Source organism: Chrysoperla carnea, chromosome 2, assembly GCF_905475395.1.
Source record: "Chrysoperla carnea chromosome 2, inChrCarn1.1, whole genome shotgun sequence".
In the NCBI taxonomy this organism is placed as follows: domain Eukaryota; kingdom Metazoa; phylum Arthropoda; class Insecta; order Neuroptera; family Chrysopidae; genus Chrysoperla; species Chrysoperla carnea.
Window position 1 is genome coordinate 31,710,067 of NC_058338.1, and position 22,950 is coordinate 31,733,016.

The 22,950-nt window shown below is 30.1% G+C and overlaps 1 protein-coding gene across 1 annotated transcript; it reads left to right on the top strand.

Moving 5' to 3' along the window:
- The first annotated feature begins 563 nt into the window (after positions 1-563).
- On the top strand, positions 564-22,349 carry LOC123292627. The gene is made up of 6 exons (XM_044873340.1): positions 564-573; positions 1,956-2,321; positions 6,395-6,509; positions 8,454-8,623; positions 16,826-16,909; positions 22,261-22,349. The coding sequence occupies exons 1-6, from the start codon at positions 564-566 to the stop codon at positions 22,335-22,337; spliced, it is 822 nt and encodes a 273-aa protein (XP_044729275.1). The 3' UTR covers positions 22,338-22,349.
- The last annotated feature ends 601 nt before the right edge of the window (positions 22,350-22,950 follow it).

A 22,950-nucleotide genomic window follows, 5' to 3' on the forward strand; every position in this document is an offset into this window, starting at 1 on the left:
GGACTTTTATTATTTAATTATTTTCTCCTTTTCTTAATAACGTGACACTCAACCACGGATAAAGCCTACCTTTTGCAATCCTCCAAATGGTAGGCAAAGACAAATAAAAAAAGATTATTCGTGAGATGTAGGTAGAAATGGAACTTTCAGTTGATTGTCTTTCTTCTAGTATGTGGCCTGAAAGATACTCTTTTTTATTTTTGGCAAATAAAAGTAAAATGCATTGTAAAAAATTTTTTTCACACTGATACATGATTACTTTATCTTTTCGATTTTGATTCTATTTGCTTTCTAAAAAGTATTTTGAACGCTTTAAAGCTCTTTTACTCTGTGGTAGGTATGCAATTAGTATGTTAAATAACAGTCATCAATATTCTAAATAAACTATTATTTTTTCCGTTTTTTGTTTCAAATGTTTTTTTATGGTTTCAAATTTTTTTTTATTGTAATATATTGTTTAGAAAAAATCTTTTGATTTTAATCTTTTCTACATAAATTTACAACGCAATTAGTTTATTTGATGAATTTATTTGTTTTTTTGATATCCTGTAGCTCAAACAAAAATGGCTGAAAGTAAAGTTTCCTTTTGTAAATTTGGACAAACTATTTATTTCCAATTTTCACAGCAAACAACACAATAATTTTTTGTACTTGCAAAAATTGAGAATAAATCGAATTTTTTGAATTACGAATCGAGCTACGTATGCCGCTTACGCCAAATGACTGGCATAAAGCTCAAATTTCTTGCTATAAAAGTTACTTTCGATTAAATTGTCATATGATAATTTTTGCGTTCTTGTGATGATTGAAAGAAACCTTTATCATTTTTTGATTAGATCATTAGACTATAGTTAAGCCTAAGACTATAATTAAAAGAAATTTCCATGGTTCAAATGGTTCTCCCTTTTTGAGGATTGATAAAGGTTAGTTTAGTAATAAAGGAATTTGGAGACTCTTGACTTGAGTGTTGAACTTATGGAAATCTAGCTTTTCGTGTTCCTTCGATTTTCTTTGTCTGCCGCATACATAATGTCCCTAAAAGTTACATACACACTTTGCGTGATTATGAAAACAGTATGTAATTAGGTGAATTACAGGTTAAAATACAAATTAAAGAAGATGAAGAATTTGGAGTACCCACAAAAAACTCCAGAGGTCTGGAGAAGGCGGAGGCTATTCGGTGGCACCTCTATAAACCCAATCCCTCTATTTGGCAAATTTTCATTGTAACAAGCACTCACATAACAAATGATAGTGGAGAGGTGTTCCTTCTTACTGAAAATAATAGTCCACTTCAACTTAAAACTGCTCACGAGTACTTGGCATGATATTTTTCTGCAACAAATTCAAGTAAACTGCACGAGTTGCAGTGTTATCAAAAAAAGATGTTCCAATTAAACCCTGCGCTGACAATCCGCACTACCCTGTAACTCCCGGTAAATTTAAATGATATTCTTCTGTAACATGAGAATTCTCCAGTTCCCAGTAGCTAAAATCGTGTGGCGATTGATCGACCCGATTGTGACCCATCGGTGAATCTATTTGAAATTTAGTTCTAAACCATCTTTGCACTTTCACAACGCTCTCACACTTATGGTAGCACTTTAAAATAAATTTACGTTTTTCAAAGTCTTGTATTATATCAGCCATTATTTTAAAAGGGTTATACCTAGAAAAAAAATAAGTTAGAAAAAATGAGGTATTAAAGTGTGTATACATTCTTCGGGGACACTTTATTAAAGGAAAATAGAAAAACTCGAATGCCACAAACTTTGAACCACGATTGAAACTTCAAATTTCTTTATTACGAAACTTATCTTTATCAACACTTAAAAAAGGCAGATATAAAGAATCATGAATTGGCATAGTGTGACTTTGAATTCGCATTATGTTAACTAACATACCCAATTTTCCGACTTTAAATTGAAATTACTAAATAAAATATTTTCTTTTAGTTACAGGTACAACATCACTAAAAATTAAAGACTTAAAAATACCGGACGTTATTGAATATGGTACAATGGATGAACTAACATTAGACTGTGATTACGATATAGATAAGGACGCAAATGGTTTAGTTGTAAAATGGTTTTTTGATGATACACAACAAATATACCAATGGATACCAAAGAACAAACCACAAGATAGTGGTTTATTAAAGGGAAAAATTGATTTAAAATATAAAGCATCAAATGATTCAAATAAAATGTACCGAGCATTACATATCAAAGATGTCAATCCACAATTAACTGGCAATTATACGTGTGTTGTATCAACATTTGATGATGAAGTACGTGAATCAAAACGGATGGTTATTTTTGGTGAGTTTACATATTACAAATTTATTCAAACAAAATTTTTTTGTCTCTGTCCAAATTTTTGTGACGTTTTAATTATACAGTTTAAAAGAAACTCATTGGCCTCACAATAAAAGTTTTCAAGTATTGAAAAATGGGATGCGCTAGTAAAAAATACATTTTCCAACCCTTTCCTTCATGCAATTTCTTATGTTTTCTTTTTCTTCAACGACGAATGAAAATAGGGTTTTTTTTTAAGTTGGAATAATTTGCATAGAGTATTCGTGGAGTTTCACATTTTTTGCAAAATCTATTTCTTTATATTGGAATATTTGGATCGATTTTAGTCCGTATCTCAAAAACTATTCGACCAGTCGTCAAATGCACCCGATTTTTGTACTTTTTGAGTCAAAATTACCCTATATACTGAGTTTTATCGAAATTGGAGATAAACAAAATTTCTCGATTTTTTTGCAATTTTTTTAAGGGGTATCCCTTTGGTAAAAACGAGAAAATCGCAAAAAAATGTTGTTTTGAAATTTGATAAAAGTCAGTGTCAGATAAGTCAATAATTTTGATTCAAAAAGTATTAAAATCAGGTTAATTTAATGATTGGACCTATAGAAAATTTCAATGTCAGCGAGTATCATGGGCAACTTCATTTTCAAAAAAGTTAGAGTTCCCCACAAAAAAATTTGGAAAACGGTTGACCCTGCAGGTCATCCCTGTAACTTCCCGCTAAGTATCGCGATAACTTTAGAATGGATTAACCGAATTTCACGCGGTTGGTGACATTCGACGCAGTTTTTGAAGCTTCATGAAGAATCTTTAAGTTTCAATTAATAGAACAAAAAATTTTGAGGTTATTCCGAAAAAACGCTTTTTTGGGTTTTCTTTCGTCAACGATAACTCACGAACGAATCAACCGATTTTGACCGGACTGGTGGTGATCGACGTGGTTTTTTGATGTTGAGAGCTGATTAGTTTTTGGAATTGATCGATACAGCCGTTTAAAAGTCATTAAAAAAAAACCACTTAAAAAAAAAATTTTTTTTGCAGTTTTTTTGAGATTTTTCGAAATCTATGGAATCGGTGCAAATAAAGGTTCTAAGTTTGGTCAAGCCCTTTCGAATGGCACCAACCGCGATCAAATCGGACAAGCCGTTCAAAAGTTATGAGAGGTTTACATACATCCACACACACACACACACACACACACACACACACACACACACACACACACACACACACACACACACATACATACATACAGCCATACAGACACCCTCGCGGAAGTAGTCAGGGAAGCTTCCTGACACCTTAAAACGTCGAGATCTGATGAAAACTTGATTTTGGCAAAACGGGGTGAAAACAATAACTTCCCTATTTTCTTAGCGGGAAGTTAAAAAAAAGAATCCATAAAATTGTGAACAAAGGGTGGATAAGTGAGTCTGCTAGTTTATAATATATGCCGATATTAGGGCGCCGATGAGGTGCTTGCCTAGGGCGCTATCGAAATCAATATAAATAATCAGTCGCAGTCAGACTGACCGTAATTTCCGTGTGATTATTTTATTGCTGATATTAAGTCTCCGTCTCACTGAGCCTCTAACTAATATGCTTATCAAACATGTCGTCAACAGCTTTGCCCAATGTAACTTGAACGATTGCTTAAAAAGTATGTAATTAATTCATAACTTGGTTCTTTTTTATAAGGATCACCCTGTATAGTTTTTAAACAGTTTGTTTAACTAGTTCAGTATTAATGTTTTTATACCTATAAATAATATTTTAAGCAGTTTTGTCTTTTTCTTCCTCTTTGTTTTATATCACCCAAGCATAACTTCTAAACGCGTGCCAGCATAACGTATATACATTTATAAGTACAATACAATGCAGGTACTACGCGCTAACCTTAAGGTACTTTATATTCAAAGATAATATCAGCTGACAAAAAGTAATTATATTCTCATTGTATTTTATTTAATTTTAATTTATTATTAATAATAAGAAAATTTTCTAAGAATTTTCATGTGCCAAGTTATTTTTACCATAAATGCAAATATATTTAAAATATAAAATGTTTTTAATATTCTTTAAACATTCAACAAATTTTTCTTTAGAAAAATTCGTACGAAAATAATGTTAAAAGCCAATATAAACCTTTCGAGCCTTACCAAAAAGTTGAACTCGAAAGATAATTTAATCATAAGCTTTTATTACAAAATATAGTATACTAATCGTTCAGTTTACATCTTGGCATAGACGTCTACCACGAGTATGACAGAGTTTATCCGTTGCTTAACGCATCTAAGTAAGAAGTATTAAGGAGGTTATATGAAATTGCAAAAGTATGCCTTACAACTCCATGCGTCTTACAACTACTCAACTCGTATCGAAGCTTCAACACATGTCCATAACACCTCTTTCTTAGTTTGATATTTTCGAATTCAATTGTAGTACCGTATTAGTATATTGCCGTATTAGTATACTGGGGTCGTATTAGTATGTTGGGGTTGTATTCGTATATTTGGTTCTTTCTCTGTCTACATAATTACAGATAATAGAGACATCTGCAATGGCAAGTGACTCACACATACAGAACAAGCTTTTAAAAGCTGTTAAAAATAAAACGCTTGCTAATATTCTAGAGAGAAAAAGGTTAATTTATGAAATGTTAAGTCATACGTTCAGGCTTCTCAAATCATCGGAGATATATTTGAGATTAGACCAAGATTTTGAATTTAATACCTTCTGCAATTTTGAATCTTAGAGAGGAGTTGAAACAAACGGCTTCTACTATTCAATTAAGAACCCCAAAAGTCCCATATCAAATTCAAAAAGAATTTAAAAATTCCACACCCATTTTGGAGATTTTACTCCACTAGGTATAGATGACTTTCGTGGCAACCTTGGAATGTTTTCGCAAAGCAACGCTTTTATAAAGGATTTTAATAGCATTGCATTTTTTAATTTTTTTTTCTTCAAAATTTCAATTTTAATTCTATGATTTCAAGAGATAACTGAGAGCACAATACCCATTTTTGATCATTATCTAGGATAAAAAACCAAGCATTTTATTTTATAACAAATGTATTTATTTTAGTATATAAATATTCTCATTGATCATCATACAACTAAAATTATAATTCCTGTTGAGTCATTGAATCCAATAAATTCCATCGTTAAGAGGAGATCTAGTTATTTATGTAGTTTACTATATCGTTCAGTCATATATATATACTGCTCTAGTCTGTAATGCTCACAATTAATTTCCCAAATGTATATCATATCATATCATACCATCCAACAGCAATGTTTTGCTATATATTTTAAGTGCGCCAACAAATTTATATTCAAATTATTCCTGTAGGATTACGAAAAACAAGTTGCTAATTTTTTTATGAATCTAAATTATGAAAAAAAAAAACTTTGTTCAGTGAGTATTGTATAGGAATTATGATCATGAATCTCGTCATTAAGACACTAAAAAAATTGCCTAACTATGTCCCTGGCGGACCTATGACCCTAGTCGACTATGTCCCCGTGTCCCCAAATACCTAAGATATTATTCTGTTGATAAATGGTAAGTTATCAGGTGGTCTAAATTGGAACTACTGAAAAAGTGGTCCACTTCCTGTTTAATAGTAAAAATTTTTATAGTCAGATGGCGGGATTTATCTTATTTGAATTTGAATACTTTTATTGGCTTTAAAAAATTGTAAGTACAAGTATTGTCATCTGGTAGTCGAAATAATAACTACTAAATTCGGGTCTTCTTTTGATTTTAATTAGTACGAATTATCATCGCCAGTTGGTGAGTTGCAACTTCAAGTTATCAAAACGCATGTGTCTTAAAATCGCGCTATTTAAAAAGTGTCACTTCCCATAGCTTGGAAAAATTTGACCGAAGTGTAAATAGTATATGTTCAGGGCTTCAAATGATTTTTCTTTGAAAAATTCTCATATAGCCGTTCCATTTTTAATTTACAAGCTTTTCCTGACATTCACAATTGGTTCACCAATAAGAAACATTCAATTCAGGAAAATTTTTTTTGCTTCTTTGATAATCAAATAACAATAATTTTCTTTTTCAGATAAGCAAGACGAATTTAACTTAACATTTGATAATGTGGATGATAATACCATAAAAATAACCTGTTCTGCAACAAATATTTATCCAAAACCTAACATAACAATAAATGCAAGCAGGTAACGTTTACTTTTATTTGAAACTTTTTAAGGACAACTTTCAATTAATTTTGACATTAATTAATAGACCGTAAATTTTAACATAAATTCTCATTTAAAAAAAATACATATTTTATTTCATAGATTAAATATTTAATGATATTATTTAAAGAACGCTTTAGTAAATTGTTGGTCAATACATAAAAATTTATCATTTGCCATTTGCCAAAAAATTGCATGTCCAAGGTATTCCATTAATGATTGATTGTTTGTTTTTAATTCCTTTAATTATATTTAATAATGTTAATTTATTTGTTAAGTTTGTTGAACTGTGTGTTTGTTTATCGTATGGTTCAACAAAGTTAACACCTGGTGTAGGTATTCTATTTTTGTTGTTTGTTGTATATGTATGAAGAGTGAAGGCAAAGAAACATTACTTATCTACTCTTGTAAGAGGATTTACATAAATTTAAACCATAAGGACTTAAAAGTGTTTGCTACTTCTTTCTTGTCTGTCTTTTTGGTAAGAATCTTGCACATAAAGGTATTTTCCGATGGAATGCGGAAAATCGCTCAAAATATTAAGACATACGAAATAATAGAGATATAATGAAAGCGTTGTTAACAATAAAAAAAATAAACCGACAAAGTTTTCGGCTACGGAACTCTAAACTATCTAAGAACACTCTCCATAAAATTACCTTTCAAACAAAACCAAAAAAATCAAAATCGGTTCATCCGCTTAGGCGCTACGATGCCACAGACAGACAGACACACACACACACATAGCGGTCAAAGAGGAAAGAAACCGCTCGCATTTTGCTAAAACCTCGTGGAATATGTTTATTAGATATCAAATATCATAAATAGTGCATGAGTTAGTGACGCAAAAGTTTCTAATTGTTAATAAACCATAAATTGTTAATTCAATGGAACGGTTAACGTTAAAGTTAAAAAAAAAGTAATAAATAGGCAACTTGAATTACGTATATGTTATACATGTATAATAGTTTTTGATTATTTATCAAACACTTAGCATTTAAGTCATACAAGTTGCATAATTACTAATTTTTGAAGTGAACTTTAATATTAATCGTTTCATTGAATTAAAAATTTATTGTTTATTAAAAAATATAAATTTTTGCGCCACTTACTTATGCGTTACTAATTATATTTGTCATCTAAGAAACACATTACATGAAGTTTCAGTAAAATGCTAGCGGTTTCTTTTATTTTCCTTTATTAGCCGATTTTTATAACATCTTTTACTGTAATATATTGAATCTATTACAACATAAATTATCCAATTTTTTTAATGGAAAAAATTTACAATTGAAATTAACAAAATTTATAAATATCTAATTATTAAACTAATCATTGAATCAAGTCCACATAGACATGAAGCGAATTACGATTCTATTTATACATATATAACTGAAACAAAATTTTATAACGATAACCATCTTGATAGATGTTTATCTACAGCAGGGGCGTAGTTACCGCCGTATCAGCCGTATCAATGATACGGGGCTCCCGCGCAACAGAGGTCCCTTACGTATGCAAGCAAAAATTAGTAAAATGTTATTCACAATGTCACTTAAGGGGCCATTTATTAATTACGTAAGCATTTTAGAAAAACTGAAATCGTCTTCAACTATATATGATTCAATAAATCAATTTGCCGAAAAAAGACAAAAAAAAGTGTATGTTTAATTTGAATTGTTTGGCTAGCTCAATTTCTAGGAGGAAGTGATAACTTATAATCAATAACTATTTATTTTAATTTAATGCAAGCAATTTTGTTTCTTTTGTGAGAAATCTTCACCCTTCATTTGGAACCCAAAAAATTTTGATACGGGGCCCCTCCAAGGCGAGCTACGCCACTGATCTACAGATAAACATGCATACAATTTAACAATTTTAAAGTACGTAAATAATAAATGTTCTCTATATTTATTTTCTTAGGCCTGATGTAAGTAGTGAAGTAGAAAATGCAACGTTGGGTGAAGATCAACTATGGAAAATTTCAACATCAATGCTTGTAGCTGTAAATAATCAACATCCAGAAACGTTTGTATGTGAACTGAATATACCTGAAGCGAAGTATTCAGTGAGAAAAGAATTATATTATTCAAGTAAGTAAAATATTTTTATTTTTTGTTTTGAATTCATGATAAATTATTATTATCCACAAAATATTGGAATCAATTTATCATTTTTATTCAATGTTGTTGTGTGAGAATGGTTGTAAATCGTAAAAATAATAATAAATGGTTTATTATAGTCCAACTTAGATAATTCGAATATGCTACATTTTATATACCTTGATAATATAGACGAATATGCTGCAATTTTGGAAAAAAATCCAATTTTAACAATTGGTTATGCACAAATTTTATATATTTTTCCAAAATCTTACAGCATTTAATACAAGTAAATGGTTAGGTTATATTGGCTGCCCACAAAGGACACACTTAGGCTATAGAGCCCATTGTGTTACCATATATGTGTTTTTCCAACTTTTGACGCTGATAATTTCATTTATCAGCTTCTCAATTATTTTCAGAGGCTGAGTGCACTTCCTTCATGCATATACCATGCACTACACCAGTCCATCACAACTATTAGTTAAATTAATTTTTGTTGCGACGGCGGGAATCGAACCCCTTACCCTAGGCATACCGCGGACGGAATTGGTTACGCCTTAACTAACTGAGCTACTGGGTGATAAAAATAACTAATGTAAATAATTATTTCTGAAACTATGGATTCTATTAGTTGTTCTATATTCTATTTTGGAAGGTCTACACACTCAAGTTATTTCGATTTTAATACACAGAATTTAATCGAATTGTTTCTAAATCATAAACATTTGACTTATCGAAGTTGGACTGTAAAATATTATTGATTATTATAATATTTATTAACAATAACAAGCTTTTGGCTCACTTACAAAATTTTTTAAACAATGTGAAGACAAATAGACAAATATTTATATTTGTAATTTATTTACAGTTTCAAAATAATGTATTTTTAAGAAATCATTTATTTAAATTGTACCATTAATTTAAAATTGATTTCGCATTCAAGTATTGTAAACTGCACAAAATGAATGCCAAGCACAAAATAAGAATTGATTTTAATCATTTAACATTGTCTACCATAAATTGATCTTATTAATGCGGAAAACGCTGTTTCAATCAATAAAGACAGCAATAGTTGTTGTCGTATTGCCGTTGTCTTTATTGTAATTATCAAATTGTCTATCTCACTTTTTTTAATTTTTATTAAATTCCACTCAATCTCGATAAGCACATCCTTTTATTTCTAAGTATTCTATCATTGGATAAATTTATTAATTGATTTAGTTAATTATCTCGGAAATTAGGACTCAGATCGAAATTTAGTAAAGAGCTTTTTCGTTCGTCTTTATAAGCTTATTCAGAAAGTGAAGAGTTATGCATTCAATTATAGAACACATTGTATATGCCCATAAAACGATGTTATAAGTCCATCTCTAAGAATCCAGCCATTTGTCATTCTGATAACTTAAAAAAAAATACCTAATATTAAAACTGCCTCCGCTTAAAAGAGAGCTTTAGGCTTGCGATCGATCATCACCGGTCAATAATCAATGAATTCATCTGTATATGGTTCCATGCTTATGTGCAATTGCAAAAAAAATTCTTAAAAGTACATTATTTTTGTAAAATAAATTGATTATTGGTAAAATTTAAAACAAAGTGTAACCAAAATTTTCCCGTTTTCGTTACCAAATCATTACATTTGTTTTCATTTTAAGGTCTGGAAGATTTTTAAATCTTATTTCAGGAAAAACATCTTTGTGTTGGATTGTTACATGTGTTTGGTCTACATTTCAGTATTAATTTCAAAAAAAAGATTCAAAACTAATGAAACTCTCTGTAATATTGCTAAAAACTCATGAAACTTTCTGTACTTCTGGATCTACTTATTATACCTATTGTGTTTAATGTATCATCTCACATCGTTGCGAAAATGTCTTTTATTGTTTTAAGAAAACAAAAACGTGATTTTCTTTCTGTTATAGCAAATACGAGTGCAATTAAATCAAATCGTAGTGTCGCAGTATGTATCTGTATGTTTTGTCTTTATTTAATGATTGTTCCTGCCCTTGTGAAGGTTTGTTTTAGAGATGATTGTTACTATTTAAAAGTAGACTGTTATTATATAGCGTGTATCTCTGTAAAGTGTGATATGCCCAAGTGAATCAACTATTACATACATATTGTTAAACAAATCTAAATTCTAATTCTGTAATCAAACTTAAAAGGCAAAAAAATAATTAAAAAAACTGACAATTTATGAGTGAAACAAAATTAATGCTGTAAATTAGCACATTATTTACAATTTCTAACAAAAAAGAAAACAAAATTTAAAAAAACAATATTTTTAAATTTATTTAGGGAATCTTCTTTTCCTTTCACTCATCACTTTGTCTATGTATTCCTCAACTATTATTATCTGTCTTGTATCCCTGACATTCAAAACTTGATCCAGCGAAACTAAACTTTTTAAAATATCCACCCTCACACCCTCACCTATACCTTGGCATTCGAAAATAAAATGGTATCTCGATTCACACCCTCCACATAAAACACACTCTCTCACCATTTACTTTATTTTATTCTCCCGATTACAGGGTGGGTCATTTTAATCTATAATGGCTAATACCTCGTTTTGAAGTTAACCAATCATAAATAACTTTAACAAAAGTTGCAGAGTTTAATGGGGGACATTATGTTCTGACATTAGATTTGACCTAGTGCTTCGAGTTCCTTAGTAGCTAATTTAGATTCTAAACGGCGAGAGATTGAATTGAACACTTTAAATTAGACAGTTTATAAAAAATCTAACGTATATCATCTAAATCATTTTTCGAAAATCGTCAACTTTCGGAGAAAATTCCACTTAAAAATATGTCATAATTGCATTTAATCGAAAGGAAAGACACTAACTACGGAAAAAATGCTTTAATCAAAAATCTGCAACTTCGCAATCTCACAGCTAACATTATTCCGTGTAGTCTGTAAAAATAAAAAGGCCAAATCTGTCGCAGGTACTTTCATGCTGAGAATACCTTAAATATAATACTTTACATGCAAATACTTATGGTAACATTAAATTTAAATCAACTTTAAAGTATACTCGAAAGTAAAGTTTTCTCTAAAGAGAATATAAAATAATCATATTATTTACACAACTGTTATATAAGTAACTGTTAAGAAAATACTTCATAAAGTTTATAAAGTTACCATACCACCACTCATTCACTCAGTCACTCAGTACTAAATCTTTAGAAAACTATTATAACTAGTACTACGAACAGAGTGTCAATGAATATTAAATCATTTAATTAAAACAGTTTTTCTAATAGTTTTCCATTTTCTTTTCTTTTTTTATTCAGTTTAGCTCAAATAATCTTTTAACACATACAGTAGGAAACATTATTTTTTTCTATTGATGGGAGTGATATTAAAACTGGTTCCTGCTACTTCCATTGCGTGAACTTCATTTTGTAGTGTAACACTTCATAGGCTTGTAAGAAATCGCGATATTGACAATTATGGACACACAGTATTGGTTTAAAAGCCAGTTTCTTAGATATAGATAACAACCTGCAGCCATTTTGAATGACAAAAATATGTGAAAATCCGCAATCATTTTTCATATCATATGTAAAGCTTAAGATGTAGCCATCTCTTTCAAGTCTCTGTCAAACAGAACTAAACAATTTTAAAAAGCATACACCAAATTATCCTTTTCATAAAATGAGTTATGTATTGATTTAACAAGTGAAATTTACAAAACCCCCGAAAATTTTTTCGAATACGGAACCCTAAATTCGCGCCTGAAACATATCTATGAAGACTCTCCATTAAATTACCGTTTTCCTTAAAGCCTTTTCCAAATTGAACCGATTTTAATCATACTAACCCAAAATGTGCATTTGAAACCTGGCTAAGAACATTCTCCATTAAATTACCTTTCAAACGAGACCAAAAAAAATTCTCACATTTCGTTTCTCCTCGGGTCCTCTTCAGCTCAAGTTTTGGCCCCGACACTCACCCAGTATTATCGTTTTCTGCCACAAAAATTAATATTATTTTGGTCATCACGGGTTAATTTTATAATAAACACCACAGATATAGAATAAAATAGATATGTGCTGAAAAGGCTAGTGAAAGGGGCGCATGTTAACTGGACGATTGTTGGCAGATTAGAGGATCAGTACGTAGATCGATGACTTGTTTTTTATGATTTATGATTTAGGTTTAAAAAATATTATTTAACTTGGTCAAGTAAAATATGAGAAAATTTGACAAAAAGGAACATCCTAGGCAACTGACTTGTTCGGTCATCATTCAGTGTATACCATATAGAAAATAGTTCATAATGCAACACATAATTGATTAGAAAAGTTTTCTTTGTTTCACATTTCAATATTTTAAAACATAGAGTTCGACGAGTTTAAGTCTTATCAAGACAAGCCATGCTATATTACTATAAAATATCTATTTTCAAAATTAATTTAATACATAGTAGCTACAATAAATTTTCAGTCTTGATCAAAATTTTAGATTTATCGCGATTTTAAATATCGATATTTCGACATTGGCATTGACAATCATTCTGAAGCCTACCTGCATTCTAGATGCTGATACCTTTGTTTCAATGAAAATACTGTTCATTTAATATCAATATTTGCCGAGAAACACAGAATAATTCAAGATGCATTTGTCATTATAGGCACTAGATTAATTATATTAATCTCTTTGATTGAATGTTTGGAGAGCGAATTATATAGCGCTAAAAGTTAGAGGATGTATACAAATTTTATTAGCTTCTTGGCTGTAAATCGTGGATTATTTATGCACTGGATGGATCCACTAAAAAAATTTTAAAACGCGTATAATATCATGATTTTTTTATATTTTGAAAATTTGGGTATTAATACTTAGCCGTTCTTTTGAACCATTTCAAAAATTCATTTCTCACTTTCACTGAATTTGAAACTGTTATCCTTTTTTATGGGTCGTAAACTTTTAAATAAAACGTAATATTACATTTCTATAATCTACAAAGAATAATTGAACTGATAAATATAATCAAGCGAAAGCTTCTACATGGTAAAGCTTACGGCGGGAAAATTGAAAAATAACGTATTTATTATATAAAGATATTTACAAAGATATTATAATATTTTCAGCGTTCTAAAAGGATATTCAATGCTTCTTTTTGTGTACTTCCTATAGTAAAGTTTGCATTGTAAAAGAAAAACTTTATCGAAATAAATAGAAACTATAATATATTTTTTATAATATAGTTTCCGCAGGATCACACTGAAAAAAATTTACTGATAACATCGCCGTTGAGACGTATATACAGGGTGGGTTTATGTAGCTAAATGTTTGCGTGTCGGCGCCCGAAACCACAAAGGTGAAAACTTGTAAAATCCTAAAACCCTATGTAAAGGGGTATCTTTACTACTTATGTGTCACAAATTCACATTTCCACTTCCCCGAAAGTATTTACTCAGGAAATAACAGATTGTAGGTAGAGTATCAATTCATAAAATTTGTAGAACTATTAGAACATTTTTTATTTTTTTTCAATGAGTCGTTTGTCCAAGTATAGGTTAGCAAAGAATATTTTAAATAATGAATTCAAAAACAAATGTAAATTTCGATTAAAGTACAACACGTTCCCGTACTAATATTCATAAAAATCAATACAGTAGCTCTTCCGCTATATTTTATTAAAATAAAAATCTGAATAAAATATTAATAAATAATATGAGTAAGTTTAATTCAATTTACTTGCAATTTAGTAAGATGATAAAACATACTTTGATCTTTTGTTTTGTTTTGTTTCTACTTCTTTTTCCAGTTTATATAACAGTAAGTACCGAATGTGATTTCAAAAAAATATATGTGGGGCGTACTTAAATTTTAAGCAAAGTAGGTATATTCTTGAAAAAATAATTCACAACTTTTAGAAAAAACGACGTTTATCAAATAACACTATCTTTGACAACATTAGTACAAATAAAGTTCTCTGAATTTAAAAAAAAATGGGTTCAGTCCAATTGGAAATTTATGAAAAATTATCGTAATGCATTTTAGGAAAATCATTTGTGCATGACTAGGTTTCAGAAAGCGTTTAATAAATAGATTAATATTAACAAACCATCGTAGTTTACTACACCACTGTTCAAAAAAATGAATGAACGATCTAATGAACAATAGCCCAATCTTTTAACGATTCAGGCATTCCATAGACTCAGCTGTTTTGTTAAAGATTTAAGCCGGCTTACGACTGCCATATTGACTGCTTGATGTCAATATGATGCGATTCCTCTGATTTATTATATATATATAACTTACCCTTACATAACTTTTTCAGTGACTTTTCTGTTAGACCATAAGATGTCAAGATCAATGTTTCCTATTTTCTCGATTCTTTCTCCAAGGCGATCGAAAAGTATATTAGATTAGACTTAAAGGTGAAACTCCAAATTTGGCCTTCGGTGGATATTTTTCAATTTCAAGTAAAACGATCGAGGTAGAACTAATTTTAAAGATTCTCTTTGAAAAACTAATAATGTTTTAAGGTCGAAAAATGAACCATTTTCAATAAAAATCAGTTTTTAACTTTTTGAAATTCTTTCAGTACCTGATTCAACTGATACCAGTGTTTCTTTCTCACCTCCATTTCAAAAGGCTCATACACCTTTTCAAAAACAAAAGCCTTCATGGAGAATGCTAAGTAATTCGAGTGCACTCAAATGTAATTGCTCATTTATTTTGTAAATGGTTAGTCGAAAAATTAATCAGACACCTGATCGATATCACAACCTGTAGCTAGTACATGCTTATAGATTTTATTCATGAATAATAAATAAAATAAGAAGTGAACAATTTAATTAAATTGAAGCATATCCAATAAAAATATAATGTATTTTATTAGATAGATGCAATATTGAACCTGTTCATTTTTATTTTGCATTGAATAAATATTCGAATAAACAGCTTTAATAAGCTGCTATAGGTGATAAATACAATCTATGCTAAACAATACTCTTAATCCAATACGAATATATCGGAGTGCTCAGTGATACCACTATAAGAAAAAATTAAAAAGTAGGCAGTAAAATTGTTTGAAATTTTAGTGTCTTTCTAACATCTCGAAAGGTCAAATCTCATGAAGTATATATAAATTAGAAGTGCAGAAAATTTTGATGAATAAATGGCAATATTGAGTTTTGTCAGTTGTATATTATCTATCAGGCGAAGATCTGCCGATAAAAGTGAAAAATTCCAAATGTATGTCACCAAGTCAAGATATTAAGATCCTCATGAAAAATTTGGTCAAACTTTCCGAAAATTTGAGAAATGTTAGTCCTTGAACAGTAGCTCTAAGTCTCAATGATCACAACGTTATTAGTTTTTATATATTTTACCTTGAAGCTGAGAAAAACGGATAGAGAAAAATAAACCGGAAAAAATAGACCGAAAAAAATTTCTGTAATAGGGCCCCATTTTGAAACGCAAGAGCTAAAAATTTCAGAACCTAACCAACTCGTAATTATAACAATACTTCGGACCTATGAAATTTCGATCTCTTTTTTCCTGGTCTATTTTTTCTAATTACCGTGGAAAACATATCGTATTAAGCATTTCTCAACTTACCTAGAACCCCAAGAACTTGTGTTTTTGTAACCATTGAGACTCTTGTTGTATACTCCGCAATATTAGATAGGAAAAAGGCTTTCTGTGAAATTTTTTCTAACGAACCCTAAAATGTCCTTTGGACTGTTCTGATCAAAGTCTCTCACGGTGCAGTCCGTCACCAAATTAGCAACGAGTAACATACATAATAAGAGTAATTACGATCAACTAATTCATTCTGATGATGACTACTTGGTAGTATTTATAAAATACAAAAAACTGATCTAGGAAATTGGGGCAAAAATCGAAATTTATTCGAAATATCCTATAGTTCTCATTTATTATCTTCGATAATATTTATAATAATTATTAATTGCTTGAACAAACACATTAACATACCTAACACTTAATTTTGTTTCCTGACTCATAATAAAAACAAAGATATTCCCAGGCTTACCTATTCGAAACCTACTATCTGTAAATACATCACAAATTAATAATTATACAAATGAAAATTGATGTGAACAAGTTTGTTGTTAATTGAATATTGATTGTAAATTATTTGCTATCGCTTGTTTGATTGCGCTTCTTAATGTAGGTTGATTTGTTTATATACATTATTTATAGGCCAGGAAACGACTGAGATCACAAGCTCTTCGTCGGAGATGAGCCTTCAAAAGGCTGATGACAACTCTGCTTATGGATACGGAGGTAAACAAACGTCTTAATCAAACTAATTATTTTATATTTGACTATATATACCATGTTATAATTGTTCCATATGTTTATACAGTATGATTCTAAATATACCTATGCACCAATAATTTTAATTTATTCCATGTTTACGTACTTCTAAATTTTCGTTTCCTTTGAAATTTTGCACCATTTTAGGAAGTAAAAAATAATAATAACGTAAAAACTTTAATACGGAATTACTTTCATAATAACCCTGGTAGAAATGATTTGGGGCACCTGATAGGGTTTCGTAGAATTTGCCCGGTTTGATATTAGGGCCTGACTAACAAACCCGGCTATTTCCCTGACCAGAATGTAATGCGTTTTGAGAGGCTCTTATCTTAAATGACCGCCCGGGGAAACAATTCAAACACCCGACCTGGCGGTTGTTCGGCTTCATGATCGGGAAAGGACCACGAAATCCGACCGGGTAATTACATAATTTTTAACTGTTTACCCGAACAGAATGTAATGTGTTTTGAGAAGGTCTTAGCATAAATGCCCGATCGGGAAAATTGTCAGGGAAAAATTCGAAGACCCGAACTGGTGGTTGTTCGGCTGCAAGATCAGGAAACGTCCACGATCCCAGACTGGGTTATTTAAAATTACCCTGGCTGTTTGCCCAGCCAGAATGAAATGAGTTTTGACAGGGTCTAACATTAAATGCCCGATCGGGACAATGGCCGGGAAATATACGAAAATCCGATCTGGCGGTTGTTCGGCTGCATTATCAGGAAATGTGGACGAGACCCGACCGGGTTATTTAAAATTACTCTGGCTGTTTGCCCGACCAGAATGTAATGCGTTTTGAGAGGGTCTAAGATTATCGGGCCTTCTTTTCATTCCCTGATCGGGCGATTCCCTGGTTGCAAGTCGGGCAGTAATCGGGCACCAGGGAATAAGAAAAAAAAGTTCATATAAACATTAGGTCCCAGGTAACGTCGAGTCTTCTTTGATTTCATTAATTATGTTAAATCCCGTTTAAATTTTTAAGATATCGTTTAGTTGTCGTAATTTCAACGAGTACAGATGCACTATCTTGTCTCTCCAGAAATCTTAATCACTGTTGCGATTGTTTCAGTTACAATATTAATTGGGCATTTATAGACCACAAGACCACCAGTTGTACCATAAGGTACTGCATATTTGTATGGAAAACTTTCTTAGAATATGTTACTATCAATACTATTACTAAACGCCACTGTTAAGTTTTCTGTTTGTATTTAATTATTAAATGATTACTGATGATTATAAAATTTGCACCACATAATGCGGAAATTAAAAGCAAAATTATAGAATCATCACAGCAACAACAGATCATGAAGTAATTCATTTCTTTAAAGATTTCCATAAGTATATTTAGAATCTAAACATATAGATGGGTGGTGAAACGAGAAAACGAAAATTTAACATTTCAGAAAAATTCTATTCCATTAATTTTTGTGTTTAAAAGTTTTCGGAAAAATTTCTTTTATGAAATTAAAATAAATAGGCAGGCAAATTCGAGCTCATAAAAAGCTTGGAAAAACTTTAATAGCAGATAGCTTTGAAAATTTGAAAAACATAACAGACAATATTGAAAATTTTACGATACTTTAAACCTATTTTTAGTATGATTATCGCTTTAATTTGAGTGAATCTATGAAATCAGATTTGAATCCCGCAACAATACTACTAGTCTTGCTTGTCTTTTTAAAGTATACAACAATAGATAGACCTACCAAATGATCGTGAGCTGAAATTCTTGCATATAAGTGTATATCACTAAGGCAGGTACTAACTACTATACTAACTCTACACGAAGTTACAGATGCCAGAGTGGCCTCACAAATTATCGATATATTTTGGATTACAAATTATTCGTTCGTTCTTTTTGTAGCTTCCATATATTTATGTAGTAAAAATTATTCGACATTTTCGTAGTAAGTTTCTATTGCTGGGTATTTTAACTGCTATTAAGAATAATGTGGCCTGGCCATCAGCGATAATTTCGAATGGAAAAACAATATACCGCTTGACTTAACAATATGTTCTTATATGAGAAGTCAAGTGCTACTTGTAAGTATTAAGGTAGCATTCATTTTTTGAATAGTGGTAATAGTTTACAACAGATCAAAGGCGTTGTTGAAAAAGCTTTGGTTTTTAAGTTATGGGCCCAGCAAAGTTTTAATTTCCTTGTCAGCTTAAAATTGATGAATATCAGCTGTTTTTCCTTATTCCAATGTGAAGATAATCGACTACCCAATACGCTCGACTTTGATCCGACACATAAGAAAACCGCATGTCTCTGTTGTCTGTAAACTACAGGTATGTCGCTTTGATCATTGTCGGACCGAAGACGGCACTGTCAGAGAACCAATTTTTTCCTTGATAAAATACGCAAAAAAGCAAATAGTCTTCAATTTCAAATTAGTGGAACAATCAAAAGTTTTCCAACTTAATCAGCACACCTCCTTCAATAAACCCTTGGCTCAATGATGTTATACTACTTAAGAAGGGACTACATTCACACAAATTTAATTTGTTGTAAATTAGTCCATAAAATTTACGCTAGCTTACAAACAATAATGTTTTATTTAAAAACTTATTTTCAAAAATTTCGTAACTTGTTTCACCACTCTATAGAAAATACATTTTCAATTATACCATTTTCATGATATGATTATATGTTTAAATTACATTCTACACCCAATATTGTATTATAATAAAATTGTTGGGTGTAGGATTGTTGTTCGGATTAGGCTATGTTATATGTTAGTTAGGTTTAAGTATATTAAATGTTTAAACAATTATAATTTTATAGTAATTGAAGCATTCAAATGTAAAGTTTTAATTAGTTAATAATTATTTTATTACATGATAATAAAATAATACTATTTAGAAATTAGTTCATTTGTACGGTACGTACGGATCCTACGATCATTTACTTTATGTTATTCAATAATAATATGTTTAATATAAGAAAACATTTGCAACATTTTAAGGGCAAATTTTAAGTAAATTTATTTTGATAGGGTATGATCTTTTTACATAGTTTCTTGTCTTGGATTGTTATTTTTGAATAAATTAATTATACTATGTTCGAATCAACTAAAATTATGTTCTTCAAAATCAAATTATGAATACATAAATAGTTTTCAGTTATGTAAAGATTCTGTGTTCCGGGAAAACATAATATTATTTATTAATAAGGATACAGTTACCTTTAGGTATATATCAGATCCCAGTAAATTTCTGTTTAACTGAACAGATTTTTATAATTCTTTTTTTATTAAAATCAAGAATGATTCTTTGTTTATCAAAGAGAAGTTCTTAATCTGAAAATGTTCTTTTTATCACACTGATCAGTAGTCATTAAATTTATCGTGTCCATGATAATTAAAGTCTGACGTAATAAATATTTTCAAATTTGTTTTAAAAGCTTTGATCGAAATTTATACCTCATCAAAACATGTGAGGTCGCTTACACTTATTATAGAAATGCAGAACAAAAAAGAATTACTCAAATTGTTTTCAGTATAACGGATCTTCGAGGGATCTTTTATTTGAAACTGCGTCCAGGGTATTAAAAATTTAAAATATTTTAACCACATGATTCTAAATTCGACTTAACGTTTCAATTCATTGATGAGCAAAAAATTTTTTAGAATATTTTTTAATTACAGAAATTTTTTCCTGACAGCATATAAAATTTTTGTTTGAAACTCTTTTGAGGAAATTAATAAATTTAGATTAATAATAAAAGGTCACTCTTATTTCATCTTCCTCTGTTAATCGACCTTGGCATTGTTTTCTGAAAGAAGCTAATGTGGAACTCCTACTTCGCATATATACTCAGCAATTGTTGGTGAATTTTGAACGTTTTCTACTTTAGAAATAGCTGCTTTATGCTCGAATTTTTCACTTTTTTTATATAAAATTGGCAAAATATTTTTTTACAGAAATACTATCAAATAATAATAAAATAAATTAGTTATCGTCGTTCTAAGCCATACGACTGAAATAGCTCTTAGAATTTTCAATGTATGCAGGAAAAGTGAATTTGTTACCAACTCTTCATTACCCACTAATAGCTGAATTTTCTTGTATCTGTCGTTTTATTTAAAGTATCTCCTTAGTACAGCAGCCAATCATCGGTTTTAAATAAAATTGAAGGAAAAATATTTCATATATTGAACTATATACTATCACACAAACTCACATATGAATGCTTTGCTCGTAGTTAAGCTTTTTTTGGATATACCGGGTGTGTTATTTTAGCCTGCCAAAGTCAAATTTCCTTGGCCAAATTTCAGCGGTGCTAAATAAGAATGAACACCCGTTATAATCAAAAACCTTATGGGATTCGCATACCTATTATTTTTACAAGTCATTCCATGACTTTTACGTTTTATATAATAAATAAAACAGTTTCAAACCAAAGTTAATTGCAATATGTAAAAAATTTCTAGTCTTTTTCTATTACATTTAGTAATTCGGATAGTCGAAATTTTAGCTATTGAAAACTATTTTAAAATTTTACAGAATTAAAAATTGTTTAGATCAGGAGAGATATATATAGCAGAAGAAAATTTTTGCCTTAAAAAATTTAATTGGTTTCGGTAATTATTTAACATTTAGGTTGGGGAATTATCATCAAAAATTTTATTTCTTTTCAGGTTACCTTTAGTTTATGACAAACGTATAAGCACTAACCTTGCTAACTAGAGCTTTCGCCTACTAACATTTAACCTAATTGTTGAAAAACCACTTTGTTTAATAAACTTGGAGTAACTGACACAAAATATCTGGATTATTTGTTACAGTGTGGCAACCCATAAAAATATCGAATTACATAATTATTTAAAGGAAAATTATGGTGACTGTGCTAATCGCCGGACCTCTTTCGAAGGAGTATTAGAAGAAATATGTTATAGGAACAAATTATTTTGTCCCAGGTTATTTTTATGTTAGTTACTCATTTTTGTTTGCCGTACGGTATGGCAGCTATTTGAAAAGATCCGAAAAGTATGGCATGATGATTTTCGAGAATCACAGGAGGAAAATGATAATAAATAAAATTACGCCTGTAACAAATTCTTTTAATTTTTCATTAATCCTCCTCCGATATCGCCTAGACGAGCAGGGTGACCATAATTTTCTTTTCAATAATTGCCTGCCCTGCTGTAACAAATGACCCGATTTTTTGTCAGTGTCTCCAAGTCTATAAGTAGTATTCAAATTATATTTTTAACTCAATAATTGTTCATTCATCCTTATTTCCTTAGAGTTAAGGTCAGGCAAAAAATTATTTTACAAATACAAAGAAATATTTGATCTGTTTTTAGGTGGGAATTGGCTGACAGCATCCACACCGTTGGTGGTGATATTCGTATCGCTACGGATTTTATTAGACTTAATATAATTGTTTCTAACGAAAATGTTAATTTATTTTTAAGAATTTATTTTTGTTTGTTTTTAATATTTAAGTACTTTTATAAATAAAAATTGTGTGTAAAAAAATTTCTAAAAAGTTAGACTCAGCAAAAACAGGAAATTGAATTACTTAAAAAACATTAATAGAAAATATTGTAGGTAAATCTATCCATAAGATAATTCTTAATAAAATATCATATAGCATTTCACCTAAACCTTTTTACTCTAATAAATGATGACAGGATAAGAAATGAGTATTTTTCTGTGAAGATAACAACATTATAGGATACAGGAACAGGAAAGTTAACCTTACTTTATTCTGATTTACACTACGACAACCAATTATTGAGCGCGCTTACATTTTTTTTTAACAAAAATGTTTTCCAATGCCCATTTGTCGAGTTTAAGATAAAATGTTGTTTGAATTTGTTAATCAATTATCTACTTACAAGATCAACAAAACACAGATTCCTCAACAACGTTTGCAGTGTTTTCAGGTTTTGTTACTAATAATTCCAAATCACTGTAGAGATAATTACTTTTGCAAGTTTACTCCAAAACAAACGTTTTTATGGAAATACCGATTTATTAGTCTTTAAACC

Excerpts from the sequence above, each read along its gene's own strand:
- LOC123292627 (XM_044873340.1), top strand. Across the intron at positions 8,624-16,825 it reads AAAAGAATTATATTATTCAA|GCCAGGAAACGACTGAGATC; the intron begins GTAAGTAAAATA and ends CATTATTTATAG. Across the intron at positions 16,910-22,260 it reads CTCTGCTTATGGATACGGAG|GTGGGAATTGGCTGACAGCA; the intron begins GTAAACAAACGT and ends ATCTGTTTTTAG.